The following is a 14,406-nucleotide window of genomic DNA, read 5'->3' on the forward strand; positions in this document are numbered from 1 at the left end:
AGCAGCATCAACGTCACGGGAGAACTTGTTAGAAATGCAAATTCTTAGGCCACCTCAGGCATATTGCATCAGAAGTCCAACAGATGGGGCCCACGAATCTATGTTTAACAAGCTCTCCAGGTAATTCTGAGGCATGCTCAAATTTCAGAACTCTTGGTTCAAACAAGATGCTCTTCTAGCACAGCTGGGCTGGAGCTGTACTCCCCACCCCCACCCCCACTCCACCAGCACTTTCCAAAGGGGCCGCCCTTCCCTGAGCATCAGCTGGCTGAGATGCTTTTCCTTCAGGGGCAGCCTCCAGACTTTCCTCTGCCTTCTCCTCAGGGTCCAGAGGTGGTAGGGAGGGGATGGCCTTTCCAGGTGTACTGTGCCTTCCTCTCCTACCTTTAAAATGGCCAAGTGTGAGAGCGGCAAGGGCACTTAGGGCACAAAAGCTATTCTATTGGTAGGGTCTGGAGTGTTCTGGAGTATTCTGGAGAGAGGTGGTACTACTTCCAAAACAAGGGAGCCATGCCCTAGAAAAGGCATTTGCCACCCCTGTCATCTCATGGGAGTCTCAGCTCTGAGTTGCAATTTTTCAAGGCTGATTAGGGTCTCAAAATATCAGCAGACTCAAGACAACCCCGGACTCCACCCATGACTCACATGTGGGGACAGGAAGGGAGTGACTTGTCAAAGGCCACATATCCATAGCATTCAACCTGGGACTTTGGCATACTGAACACTGGGCTAAGACAGCAAGATGCTGAGTTTTGGGTTGGATAGAATTGAACCTAAAAATTATTTCATTTCTGAGATTAAAACTCACCCATTTTTTATGTGACTTAGGTACATAAGTTACTAAATCTGTCTCGGCCTCAGTTTCTTTACTTGGGATGAGAATAAAATGTCTTTATAAGGTTTGGGAGGTCTTTATAAGGTAATTGAAGTAACAGATGTCTGAATTAACACTGAAGAGAGAATCTGACATAAGAACTTAGTAAAAGGCTGTTTCCTTTCCTCACTTCCCTTTGTCTTTCATCTTGCTCCATACACTGCTGAAGGATGAATTAGCACACAGGTAACCCGAGGAAGCAGGGCCCAGAACTAGGAAAGTGAGACAGAGAGGTGCGGGTAGGAAGGCACATGACTGGCCTAGCCTTGCAATGGGAAAGATAAGATTTTTGATGCCTATGAAACCCATTTTGTGACTTGTTAACCCAATTCACACTTAGCGGGGGACTGATGTCTGCTGGATTCTGTGGCCTAGAAGTACATATCCATAACTCCAAACAACAATGAAGGCTAATAAATTTTTACTTATGTGCTGGTAGTTTGCATAATTTCATTTGACCTCCAATTTTATCTTTCTTTGGTTAAAATGGTTAAAACGCTCCTCTCCCCCAGCACATGTACATACACACATACCCCTTTCATGCACCAAGAGATTAGCCTGTTGTTATCTACTGCCATCTTCCAGCAACATAGCCATTATTTTGAAATAAGGTTCCCAAGTAATGAGGAGCATCTTATACCAAAGTTGGTGATTACCTGACTTATTGTATCTGAGTTGATGAAAGATTCGAACTTGAGTGAGCCAAGGGTTCACTACCAGCGTTTTCTCTTTCTTTCCTTGCCCAAATTTATTTTGTTTCCATACTTCTCCCTTTTCCTTAGATATCCAGTATAACTGGTCTTCAAAGATGTCCAGGCTGTAAGGGTTCATTGCTGCTTACCCACAGGGGAAAAACAAAACAAAAGGTTATTGAAAAGAAAACACCCACTACACCCTACCACCACTTCTAGATATGATGTCATTCTGTTTGAATTATTCCCTCATACAATGCCTTGAAGCTCTGGGAATATTCAGGCTGATTTTAGATACATGGGACTGTGAAAGTGTGCTGCACTAGGAGGTCAAGAAGATAGAAATTAAACCACATTGATGTATATGCCACCCGACACCAATCATAGGGCCCTAGCTCACTATCAAGTGACAGATTTTATTGCATTTTTGGAAAACAATTTACATGGCAAGATTTTATGTTTTCTTTTGAATGTAAGACATCTATCTGACCAAATAGGAAAAATGTGGTATATGCTGGGTCATTGCAATTCTGCACAGTCTGAACAACGACAACAACAACAAAAATGTTCCTCTCCTTCTAGATATTTACAGTTGTGCATACTGGGCAATCTAGTAAAGTGAAAATGAATGTGTCCAGAAGTGGTTAGACATGAATTAACATTGGTACACATGAAACCACCTCTACTGGGGCAACCTAACAGGAAACTCAGTTATTTCAATATCTTCTCCTGAGAAGCATTTTTTTTAAGTTGTATAAAAAAGACAAAAAGGATTTAATTATTGCTAATGAACTCATCTGCATTTAATTCAGCAGGTGGGAGTTGGTGGGGGTGGAGGGGTGGTATCTAAAAAACTATATAAGCCGTTTCCTAAGAGCAGGGCTCCTTCTTGAGAAAACAGGCAAAGACATTAGAAATATATTAATTAGTAATTTAATATATTACATTCTAACTCATTTCTAACCTTCCTTTGCAATGACTCTCCTATCAGTTCCATCATATTTTATGGTTTCAATAACGTCCTCCTTGAAGTCACTCCAGTAGATTCGGTCATTGTTCAAATAATCGATAGAAAGGCCAGTTGGCCAACCAAGGTCCTCGAAAACCAGGATGTTGCGGTCCTCTCCATTCATCCAGGCAGACTCAATTTTAGGTTCCTTTCCCCAGTCAGTCCAGAACATAAGCCTGTAACAGAAGATTTCTTCATTGTAGCATCTCACCTGGTGGGACTTCTCCACTACGGCAGAGCACAGGGCATTACCTACAGGGAAACCAACTGTTTATCTCAGGGACCTGGGTGCTCAGTGACACCAGTTTTATATTTTACAGAAGATGGGGAGCAAAAATAGCGGCACAAGAGCATGTGTGATTTATCCTTCTTGAAAACTGCAACTCCTTAATAGAAAATTGGCCAAAGGATGGATATTCAGACCCTTTAAAATGCATTATGAAAGCTGTTCACTCTTCAAGAAATATTATTGAAGGCCTACTGTGTGAGAGGCACCGTTCTGTGTTTGGGATCTATCAGAGAACAGAACATACAAAGATTTCTATCTTCATGTAGCTACTCTGTTGCCCAGGCTGGAATGCAGCGGCACGATCATGGCTCACCACACTCCTGGGCTCAAGCGATCCTCTCACCTCAGCCTCCTGAGTAGCTGAGTAGTAGAGATGTGGTTTCCCCAATGTTGCCCAGGCTGGTCTTGAACTCCTGGACTCAAGCAATCTGCCCGCCTCAGCCTCCCAAAGTGTTGGGATTACAGGAGTGAGCCACCACACCCGGCAACTCTTTTTAAATGTGTATTTTGCATCCAATTAATAATTAATTGTAGAGCAAGGGTGTATGTAAGCAAAGATGATCTGACATTGAAGAATTACCTAGACCAGGGATTACATGATTTCAAATACCTGGAGAGGAACAGTTATGTAAGATGAGGAGAGATCCTGGTTGTAAACATCAAGTGATGGGGAGAGCAAGACCCTGTGTCAGTGCCCAGGAAGGCAGACCTACCCAGTGTAATCTGCTCCTCTGATTTCCAAAGCAACAAATACAGATTTTATTTCTTTTCTTAAAATTTAAATGTCAGCACTACCTTAAAAAAAAAGTCTTAAAGCTCCGTGTTGTCGGCCGGGCGCAGTGGCTCAAGCCTGAATCCCAGCACTTTGGGAGGCCGAGACGGGTGGATCACGAGGTCAGGAGATCGAGACCATCCTGGCTAACACGGTGAAACCCCGTCTCTACTAAAAAAAATACAAAAAACTAGCCCGGCGAGTTGGCGGGTGACTGTAGTCCCAGCTACTCGGGAGGCTGAGGCAGGAGAATGGCGTGAACCCGGGAGGCGGAGCTTACAGTGAGCTGAGATCCGGCCACTGCACTCCAGCCTGGGCGACAGAGCGAGACTCCGTCTCAAAAAAAAAAAAAAAGCTCCGTGTTGTCCCAGCCAAATATGTTCTATGGGCCATATTTGGCCCACCAGCCGCTGCTTTTCAGTCTCTAGTCTAAACCAGTCATCAGGCACAGACCAAGTTTTAAATTCTACTGAGGAATGCATGGATTTTAGACAAACTGGGCTCTGGAAAAAATGCAGCCAGGGGCCTTTAAAGTCTCAACAACTGGTAAATACCACCTTGTTTGGTTTTCATTAAAAAGGACACACATGTGAAAGAAGCTAGTCACAAAGAACCACATACTGCAGGATTCCATTTGTAGGAAATGTCCAGAATAGGCAAATCTATAGAGACAGAGAGCAGATTAGCAGTTACTGAGGGCAGGAAAATGGTGGCTCAGAGGAACAGGGTTTCTTTGTAGGGTGATGAGAATGCTTTAAAACTGATTGTGATGATGCATATACAACTCTGCATATACTAAAAGTCAGTGAATTGTACACTTTAAATGGGTAAGTTGTATCATACCATACATACCATATGTGAATTATATTTTAATAAAACTGTTTTTTTTAAGATAATAAGCCAGGCATGGTGCTGTGCAAGTAGAAGGCTGAGGCAGGGGACTGCTTGAGCCCAGGATTTTGAGGCTGCAGTGAGCTATGATAATGCCACTGCACTCCAGTCCAGGTGACAGAGCAAGACCCTGTCTATATAAATAAATTAATTAATTCAATTTCATTTAAAAGTATTAAATACTCAAAACTAAGAAAACAAAAGGTAGGGAATGGAATGGAAAAAACACAAAAGATACACAGAATGATTTTTGTTTCCTCCATGACTTCGTTTATGCTATTCCCTGAGCTTCTTAACAACCGGCCTGGCTCCTTTGCCTATCTGTACCCAAGACATCTATCCAGATTCCATGTCAGTCCCACTTTCTCTAGGAAGTGGCCCTTCTCACTCTCACCCACACTGACCTCACATGTCACACACTTTATCACCGGTTATACTAGCAGTGGATCCCAACCTGCAACATTCAATTCAGTGCTACTTTCTCCATAGAGCTTCCCCGGACCCTTGTAAGGTAGGAGAACTATCACAGTGTTTTCCAGCAGTTTCCGCATGACAATTCTCCCTTTCCATCTTTATTACAGTCAACAGTTGCTGACTAAAGGAGCATGGTGTTATTTTACCCATCTATGTAAATAAGGGATAGAAACCTATGACAAATTTATAGGTCCTTTGTACGATTCAAATGAGTTTATATATGTAGGACACTTAGAGTAGCTGACACACAGCAAGAATATAATAAATGTTGGCACTTTTCATTACTGTCAGTGGCATTATCAGTAGTTATCATCTTCATCGTCCTTTGGACCCACTGGCAGATCTGATACCACAGAAGCTGTAAGAAGCTTTAACATATCATATATGCTTATGCTTATAAAACTTATGGATAATGAACCTTTCAAATGGATCATGAAATGAGGAGGTTGTAGGTTGAGTCTGGAGGCCTTAGGCAGTGAAACCCTTTCTCACTCCTTTCTTACTTCCTATCCCTCCCAGGACTACACTGAGCCATTCTAGAGAGAAAGGAATTACAAAGACAAAAATAAGAATTTCTAGGCCGGGCGCGGTGGCTCAAGCCTGTAATCTCAGCACTTTGGGAGGTCGAGACGGGTGGATCACGAGGTCAGGAGATCGAGACCATCCTGGCTAACACGGTGAAACCCCGTCTCTACTAAAAAATACAAAAAACTAGCTGGGCGAGGTGGCGGGCGCCTGTAGTCCCAGCTACTCGGGAGGCTGAGGCAGGAGAATGGCGTGAACCCGGGAGGCGGAGCTTGCAGTGAGCTGAGATCCGGCCACTGCACTCCAGCCTGGGCGACAGGGCGAGACTCTGTCTCAAAAAAAAAAAAAAAAAAAAAGAATTTCTGGCCAGGTGCAGTGGCTCATGCATGTAATCGCAGCACTTTGGGAGGCCGAGGCAGGTGGATCACCTGAGGTCAGGAGTTTGAGACCAGGCTGCCCAACATGGTGAAACCCTATCTCTACTGAAAATACAAAAATTAGCCAGGTGTGGTGGTGGGTGCCTATAATCCCAGCTGCCAGGAGAATCACTTGAATCTGGGAGGCAGAAGTTGCAGTGAGCTGAGATCAGGCTACTGCACTCCACCCTGGGCAACAGAGCAAGACTCCATCTCCAAAAAAAAAGAATTTCTATGAGGGATATCAGAGTATGATCATAATATCAGATGAATTTAAACATTAGTTACAGAGGAAAACATTGGAAACAGTCACATCATTCACACCATAGAACACACTGCATCTCTTTGCTCCTTCGATATTGTGTAGATAAGACATAAGCAGCAATGACTAATGTTGAGGATGAGTCCTCATTACAGGTTAATCTTATCAGTCAAGTATTTTTCATATTTCATTGCTGAGTTTCTAAGGGTATGATTTAACATACGAATAGAACAGAATCAAAGTAGTAACAGCTCATAGTGCTCTACTTACAAATACTGGCATATCTACAAAGGGCTAGACTGGTCCTGCCCAAGTAGGAACATTATGTGGGGTTATTCAAAAAACTTTTTTAAAGTGTCACTATTCTGAAGCTAAATATGTAGGTAATATGTAAATCCCAAGTCATTTCAGCTTAGTGATTATTCAAATAAATGTCTTGATATGTAGAGAAAAATAACAAAACTTGTTCTCATTTACACTGAGATGATTTACAGATAAACTGCAAATTGGAACATTTCTACAAATGAATAATACATATTTATACATGTGTCATTTTAAATATTTATATATTTTGGATATAAATGTTTAATTTTTTAATTAAACATGACCAAATCCCTAGCTGAATTTCAATGAATGAGTTACTTTAAAACATCTAAATGAAAGGAAAAACAATTCTGCTGAAACCTTCATTTAAAACAGTTAAATCCACAAAGAACTTTCGAGTTCAGAGCTCTAATTTGGCAAGGAATCCACGTAACCAGAAAGATTCTCAGATGTGTTCTCAAAGGAATTTCCTGATCAGAAATGGTTGGTCCTATGTGATCTCAAGGGCATGTTATAATTCTTGAAACAGTCATAGACGCTCCTCCCAAAAACCTGAAGGACAATTTCAGTATAACTAGGAAAAAACATTATAAGAAACATGGAATATGATGAGAATCCAGGGAGAAATATCTAGAACACTGAAGACTTATCCAAGTACTTACCCTAGTTTGGGATTCACAGCAATTGCAGCTGGTTGATCCAGGTCAGTGGAAATCAGCCACTTTCTGTACCTTCCATCAAGTTTAGCCACCTCAACGCGTTTATTCTTGACATCTGACCAGTAAATATGCCTGAATTCAGATGGACAAAGTTAAACAACCGCAAAGCCTAGAGTAATCATTACTGGGTAAGAGGTGTGAAGATGAGAGCATTTCATTTGAAAGTTCTGGCTGGTGAGAGAGCTGCTCAGATACCTATCATCAGACCATAGTCCCCCTCTCTTGGGGAACTCCAGCCAAGGGGACATCTTTGGCAGGTTACACTTGGAAGAGTAAGGAATTGAGGGGACCCCTGCCCTCAACAGCCAAAGCACCTGAATCACGCAGGATCCGCAATGGAATTAACTCAATTCCAAAGACTAAACAGGAAAGTCAAATTTCCAATCTGTTTTAACTGCAAGCCTGCTAAAAACACAAGATGTGGATTGTTCATCCCCAAGATAACTACCGTAGACCCAGCAGTCAGACTGGCCTCTGACTGGCGTTATTATGAGACATGGGCTTCTAGGTAGAAGTCATAAGGCACCGTGGAGCTGGTGCCTTAACTCTGACTGCCCATGAGTCTATTTCCTCCTCAGGAAAGAGCCCCGTTAGAATCAATAGGAACCTGGTGTCAGCTCAAAGATGAGTGGAAACAGCCTTTCAAAATAACAAACTCAACAAGACTGTCCTGCCTTATTTCCACTCCTGAGGCTGCAGGTCTCAGTCTCTTACAAGCAGAAAAAGTTCCACCACTTTCTTAATTCTCTTATTCATTAAGGCTGAGAAAGAGGTAAAACTTCAAACAAGAAGACAGATCTGCCATTCCCTGGTTGGTTTTCAAAAGAGAGTGTTAATGTCTGGAGTTTTGAGTTCCTGACTCTAGCAACAGTTCTCTAAGGCCCTGTTTCTTGACCAAAATTGCTGAAATGAGTCTCCTGTTAGCCTGCAGGCACAGTAGGACCCAATTAACTTCTTCAAAGATGCTCAAGTCTTCCAGGAACACCAGCCACATTTTTTAAAAGGTGAAAAAGAATTTACACTGAAAATAACTCTCCATTCTCCAAGAGGCAAGTGACCCCTGAACCTTCCCCATCAAACATGTTTATGTTGTTAGTTCATTTTCAAGGAATCATTATCCCACCAATGTAAGTCAGTGCAAACCTCTTCCCCGAAGAAGGAGCTTACTAACTTCTCCACATCTGTTTTTACCTCACACACCTACCTCATGATAACCCTACTTAAGGTTCTACTTAAAAACCATCCAAAATGTGTGACTCTGGTCCCTGGGCTACTAGGTCTAGAAGAACAGGAGAGACTGACACCTCTATTAACTCAATTCCAAAGACTAAACAGGAAAGTCAAATTTCCGATCTGTTTTAACTACAAGCCTGCTAAAAACACAAGAGGTGGATTGTTCATCCCCAAGATAACTACCATAGAAAAAATGTTTCATCTCAACTGCTTTGCTGGGTGAATTGTGAGGCTGTCCCATTTCTTCACAAAATGAACAGTGTTGCCATACTGAAAGTTAATTTTGGAATCCAGAACTCTGTTGGCAAGAATGCTATCCTAGATATATAGTGAATCTTGACCTGGGTGCTTTCCCAATTTTTTTCATGGCTCACAAAGAATACAGGATATGATAATGTCTCCATGACATGCTGGGATAAGTGGAGGCAGTTGCTGGGGCTTCAGCAAGCCCAACCATTGCCCAGCTGCACCCATGGCTGAGTGTACCCATATCCAGACCCAGCCTCACTCATGGGCCATGGTGAGCAGTAGAGAACTCTAACCAGGAAAACAGAACAGGTAAGGGGGGAATGTATGGCAAATTTACCTTCCAACCCAGTCCACTGCTATTCCATCTGGCTGCATTACATATTTCAGTTTCAGGTCAACTTCCTGCACAAGATTATTGTGGCCGGATTCAAAGTTGGGGATGTAGGCACGTTTGATAGCACCGAACCTAGAGCCCTCCCCTCGCACGGTGTAATACACAACACCTACAGAGGAAGACACACAGGTCAGTTTCATATCAAGAGCATCAAGTAATGGAAGAGCTGGAGTCTAATCAAGTGAAGCAGTGTTCATTTATTGACATATCTATCTCCCTCCTCACTATTGTTATAATATGAGTAATTCAATAACATCTGTATAATCAAACCTTAAAACCCATCAAACTTGAGCTATGAGCTACAAATGCTTCAACTGAGAACTTAGTGAGATTTAGTCATCTCTATTTAAAGGTGATTCATTTAAACATATTTCAACAAAGTGCTTATTTACTTTTATTAGGATCAAGTTCTAGTTTCCAAAACAGAATGTATAGAGATAAACCAGGGCAGGCTGTTGAGAATGTGAAAGTATACTCAAGATCAGAGGCAATAAAGAAGCCATGTCAATGAGAAGTCCTATTTTATGTACAGACAGAAGGATGGTGGACAGCAGGCATGTTAAAAGCATAGGAAGACTGTGACTGTAGAGGCATGCACTGGACACCCGCTGCTTTCCTAGGTATGCACCATTCTTGAAAAGTGTATTGTATTGCATGAATATGTGTGAAAATACAACAATAATAAATTCTATATTGACATAGTTATTAATAGTTTTCAAAGCCTTTCATCTCATTCAATCTTCAAAACAACTCTCAGAGGTAGGCAGGCAGAACAAGATTACTACTTTGATTTTGTAGATAAAAAATTGAGATTCAGAGAATCGTTACAATTATTTAGGATCATAAAGCTAGTAGATAAGGGGGACCAGCATAAAAGATAAGTTTACAGGCATAGAAGACAAGTTTTCTGACTCCTACCCTACTATCATCTCCCCCAACACCAGATAGAGCCATGAGAGATTCAATAATAAGCATTATTCACCTTTTTCCTTCATTCAACTAAATTTTTTGATTACCTACCACATAGAGTGTACTAGATGTTGGGTCAGATGCTAGGCATTTAGAGATAAGTTAGATTCAGTCTTTGTCCCCAGAAAGCAGATGTATAGAGGATAGAAAGATATTATGTGGTCAACTAGCTATATAACTTAGAGTAACGTGTGCCATAAAATGACATAGGTTCATGGTGAGCAATCATAGAACTCTGCCAGGAGGAGTGATAGAAGTTGTCACAGAGGTGGTGACATTAAACTGGGTCTTTGAGGTCTGGGAAGACATTTTCAAGGTGTACAATGGTAGGAAGGAACAAGATCTGCAGTATCAAGGACAAGGAAATTTCAAAATACAAGGAGATGTGAGATGGTCCAGAAAGGATAAACCCCAGTGATGGGAAGAGTTTTGGAAAGAAATCAGGAAAGATTGGCTGGGATTCAAGGCCACACTAAGTCATCAGGAGCATGCTGGGTTGGAAGAGTATCCTCTTCCACTAATGCAACAAAATTCACTCATTAAACAATAAATTCTTTAAAAGTCAACACCTTAAAATTCTATAAAGTCACTTAATATCAGTGAAAGATGCCAAAGTTTATACTCACTGAGGCCTATGTCCTCGGGATCCCAATCATAATCAACAGCTTGGATATATTCCTCATCTTGAAGATACTCTGAGAACCTCTCAGATGAGAGATTATATTTTCGAATTCGGACATTGTCAGGCAGTAGCAACAAAGGAGAGCTACCTGTAAACAAACAAAGGGCTACTTTATCTGTTTGAATTATACTTTCCTTAAAGTATGATATAAAATGCACAGTATGTACCTGCCCCTTTTTTAAAGAACATGAGTTTCTATAGGAATCTGACTATCTCTGTTAATCAATAAAGTTGACTATCCAACTGGGTTACAAAATCCATGAGTTGACATTTTCATCTCCACTTCAAGTGGAACGCTAATATGTCTCTTAGGGACATTATCAGTTCTTTATTCTTTGTACTCAGTGGTAGTTTGGAACAAAGCTAGACTGAGAACCCTACGTAGACTCCTCATTTTCACTGAATTGTTTTTATTTACTGACATCAAAACAGACAAGACTGCAGACATTCTATCTCACAGAAGAAATACTTTTATAATCTTACTAAAAGTTTACCAGAAAAGTCTCATTCCTTATGCTTTCCTGACAGATTTTATGATTCTTTTTAGCAGGTAATCAGCTCTATGACCCAATTTAGCTCCTAGTTAATGAAAAAATAAACCTGACTTGTCCTTGATTTAATTTTTTTAACCTAAAGTAGCTACTTAATGTTGACTCATCCCAAGATGCACTGTCTAGAATTTTTTAAGTTTAATTTACTTGCATAATGTCAATTGAATCCAATTTAAGTAACTTTTAGAAGTTCATTTTATATATTTCCTCTATCTTGACATTATGTTTTATAAGAATACTCCAATTTGTTTCAGTCATGTCCTTAGTTAAAAGATTTAAACATTTAAAAATTTGCTGCTTAATTAGAGACCAACTGTTCAAATGCTTTCATTCTGGTTTTCATTCACTGTCAAGAGTGTTTTGAGGGTAAAATATTTAAGTATGCTAGTCAAATGTATGCTTTAAAAGCTCAATTTGTATGAAGAAATTGAACAGCCATTTTGGCCATTTACTCTTAATTTACAAAATAAAGTGCTATTTTCTTAACAAGTTCCTTAAACTCTAGTACAAACTTCAAATTCAAAATAAAGACCCATGCCTCTTAGCTAGGACATGATGATTTAGATCAGGCCTCTGGAATTTGGAGTATAATACTTCTGACTTACATTCTTTCTCTGTTTTTATCAGGCCCGATTGTCAGATACTGGCATCAACTTAAAATGTAAAACTCATGATTGAAGTTATGACTGTGCTAGACTCCTTTCTGCCCGTGATCAGTAGTCCATGAACAATACAAAATGGATATGTCAGCAGAGTATCCTTGATTTGCCCCAGTTCATGAGCCTTCTTGGACTATTGGGACTCAAATCTTATTCTCATTGGAGTGGTGGCTTGAGGGCCTTGTTACTTTCTTTCTATTGATGACCGTCCCACAGGCAAGATTTTGTTGTTGTTTCAGCCTTAAGAAAGATGACATCTTGTCCACTTTTTGAAGTATTTATAAAGGTGGACGAGAGGCTAAATCCATTATAAGTAACACCTGGCTCTTGTTTGAACTGATGCGTATTTGTTTGGGGATGTAGCTATTGTTTTAAGCTGGCAGGGGAGGAGAGCAAAGAAGGAGCGACTAAAGAGGTGTTAGAAGAGAAGCAGCTGGCGAGTTAAAAACAAAAAAAGAGCCGGGCGCGGTGGCTCAAGCCTGTAATCCCAGCACTTTGGGAGGCCGAGACGGGCGGATCACGAGGTCAGGAGATCAAGACCATCCTGGCTAACCCGGTGAAACCCCGTCTTTACTAAAAAATACAAAAAACTAGCCGGGCGAGGTGGCGGGCGCCTGTAGTCCCAGCTACTCGGGTGGCTGAGGCAGGAGAATGGCGTGAACCTGGGAGGCGGAGCTTGCAGTGAGCTGAGATCCGGCCACTGCACTCCAGCCTGGGCGACAGAGCGAGACTCCGTCTCAAAAAAAAAGAAAAGAAAAACTCTGAGAATCTAAAGTTTCTTTCCTCGTATAGTGTACTCAGCAGTATTTACTTCCCCCAAAAGTCAATTAATCCTGACATGAACTCATCATACCCTCAGCGGCACATCGTTTTCCAGGGTGGTCACTCATAGACGTGAAGCCATCAGCACAGACACACTCATAACTTCCTTTGGTATTTCTGCAGTGCTGGGGACAAGTCCCAAATTGCTCACACTCATTGATATCTGTAGGCAAAATAAAACCAAATATGCAACATCTGCTCCCATCCATTCCTTAGAGACCTTGCTTCTGTTTAAATCCATATTCACTAGGAATGAGGACTGAGAAGGATACAGATGAAAACAAGCAATGATACAAACATTTGTGAAACACTAAGTTTCAGATACTGTTTCACATGCTTTCCAAATATTTTCCTTGTTTAATCTTGCCAAAAGACTTTAAGAAGTATGGATGATTAAGCCCACAGTCCCAAAGCTGATAAGCAATGGAGACAGGATTTAAACTCTATGACTCTGCAATAGCAGAGCACATTTTCCCTTTCAGAAGGCATATGTTGTGTTGTACTGTTCGGTGTCCCTTCACTTCTGCTAACCAGCTTCAGGAACAGGAGTCATTGATTTGGTTTTTCAATTGAGTTCTTAAGCTTCAGGTCCAAAAGGAGCTCTTACAATCTTCTGACTATGACATACCATGAATTAGAAACAGTAAATTAAAATACTAAAAGGCATCTAAAATCACAGTTATCACTCACCATCTTGATAAGCTATCTTCTAACCTCACACCTTACAACTCATCTATGTCTGGCATAAGTAGGTGTGTATAAATATGTGCTGGTTGTTTGACTTACAATGAAGAAAGTAAGCCTAGTTTGTTTTTTAAAAAAACTTTGATTTCACACAGTGGTGCAATAAACAGCCATCATCACCAAGGCCTTCATCATTCATATCAATTCCACAGACTCTACTGAGCACACAGTATCTGACAAGCACTTAGGTAGGCACTGGTCAGATAGCATGCATACAGGCGGGGGAAAGCAATTCTTGAGTAGTTCAATGACCTAGAACCACGAAACCATGAGTATGGTACCATTAAGGGAATTAAGTAGTGATTTATTTAATAAAGGGGAGTGGTGGAGAACCTTAAATGTAAAGTTCACCTAAACAGGAATTGGAAAAAATATACTCTACCTAGACAGGAGGTTCTGTCAAAAACATTGGTTTCGAACCCAGCTGTACAGGAGCAGATAAATCCTCCTTCATTTAATTGGGTACAGTTTTGCTCGCATATATTTTCAGCACATGTTCTTTCTTTTCCTTTATCTGAGAAACAAAATCCCAGCATTACAAACCAGATCAGCCACAAATAACAGTCAAGCGGTGTATCAAAAGGAGCACCTACTAGTAACCAACTATAGGACATCTTGAGATGACCCCTTTCCATAAGACTTTGAGAGGACAGAGGGCACTGGGGGAGTCTGGATTCCTATTTCTGATTGTGGCCTGAATACCGTTTAGATAAATGCATATAATGTTAAAACCTTGAGGCAATTTTCACATTATATGCAGCACTCCCAGGCTCATCCTCAGAGCATTCAATTTTGGACTCCAGAACTATGAAGCCTGACACTCCATAGCTGTTACCACCTGCTCTACTATCTTTAA

General features: G+C 41.0%; 1 protein-coding gene across 1 annotated transcript in view; it reads right to left on the reverse strand.

Annotated features, from left to right (window-relative positions):
* The window catches only part of LRP2 (LDL receptor related protein 2), a 220,105-nt gene that overhangs the window by 14,403 nt on the left and 191,296 nt on the right, over positions 1–14,406 (reverse strand). The window contains exons 64-70 of the mRNA XM_073019794.1: positions 13,933–14,064; positions 12,838–12,969; positions 10,719–10,862; positions 9,067–9,232; positions 7,191–7,319; positions 2,531–2,751; positions 1,531–1,707 (exon numbers count right to left, since the gene is read on the reverse strand). Of these exons, the coding sequence (XP_072875895.1) occupies positions 1,531–1,707; positions 2,531–2,751; positions 7,191–7,319; positions 9,067–9,232; positions 10,719–10,862; positions 12,838–12,969; positions 13,933–14,064 (1,101 nt within the window). The remainder of the gene's footprint in view (positions 1–1,530; positions 1,708–2,530; positions 2,752–7,190; positions 7,320–9,066; positions 9,233–10,718; positions 10,863–12,837; positions 12,970–13,932; positions 14,065–14,406) is intronic.

Source organism: Chlorocebus sabaeus, chromosome 10 (assembly GCF_047675955.1).
Source record: "Chlorocebus sabaeus isolate Y175 chromosome 10, mChlSab1.0.hap1, whole genome shotgun sequence".
NCBI classification, from domain to species: domain Eukaryota; kingdom Metazoa; phylum Chordata; class Mammalia; order Primates; family Cercopithecidae; genus Chlorocebus; species Chlorocebus sabaeus.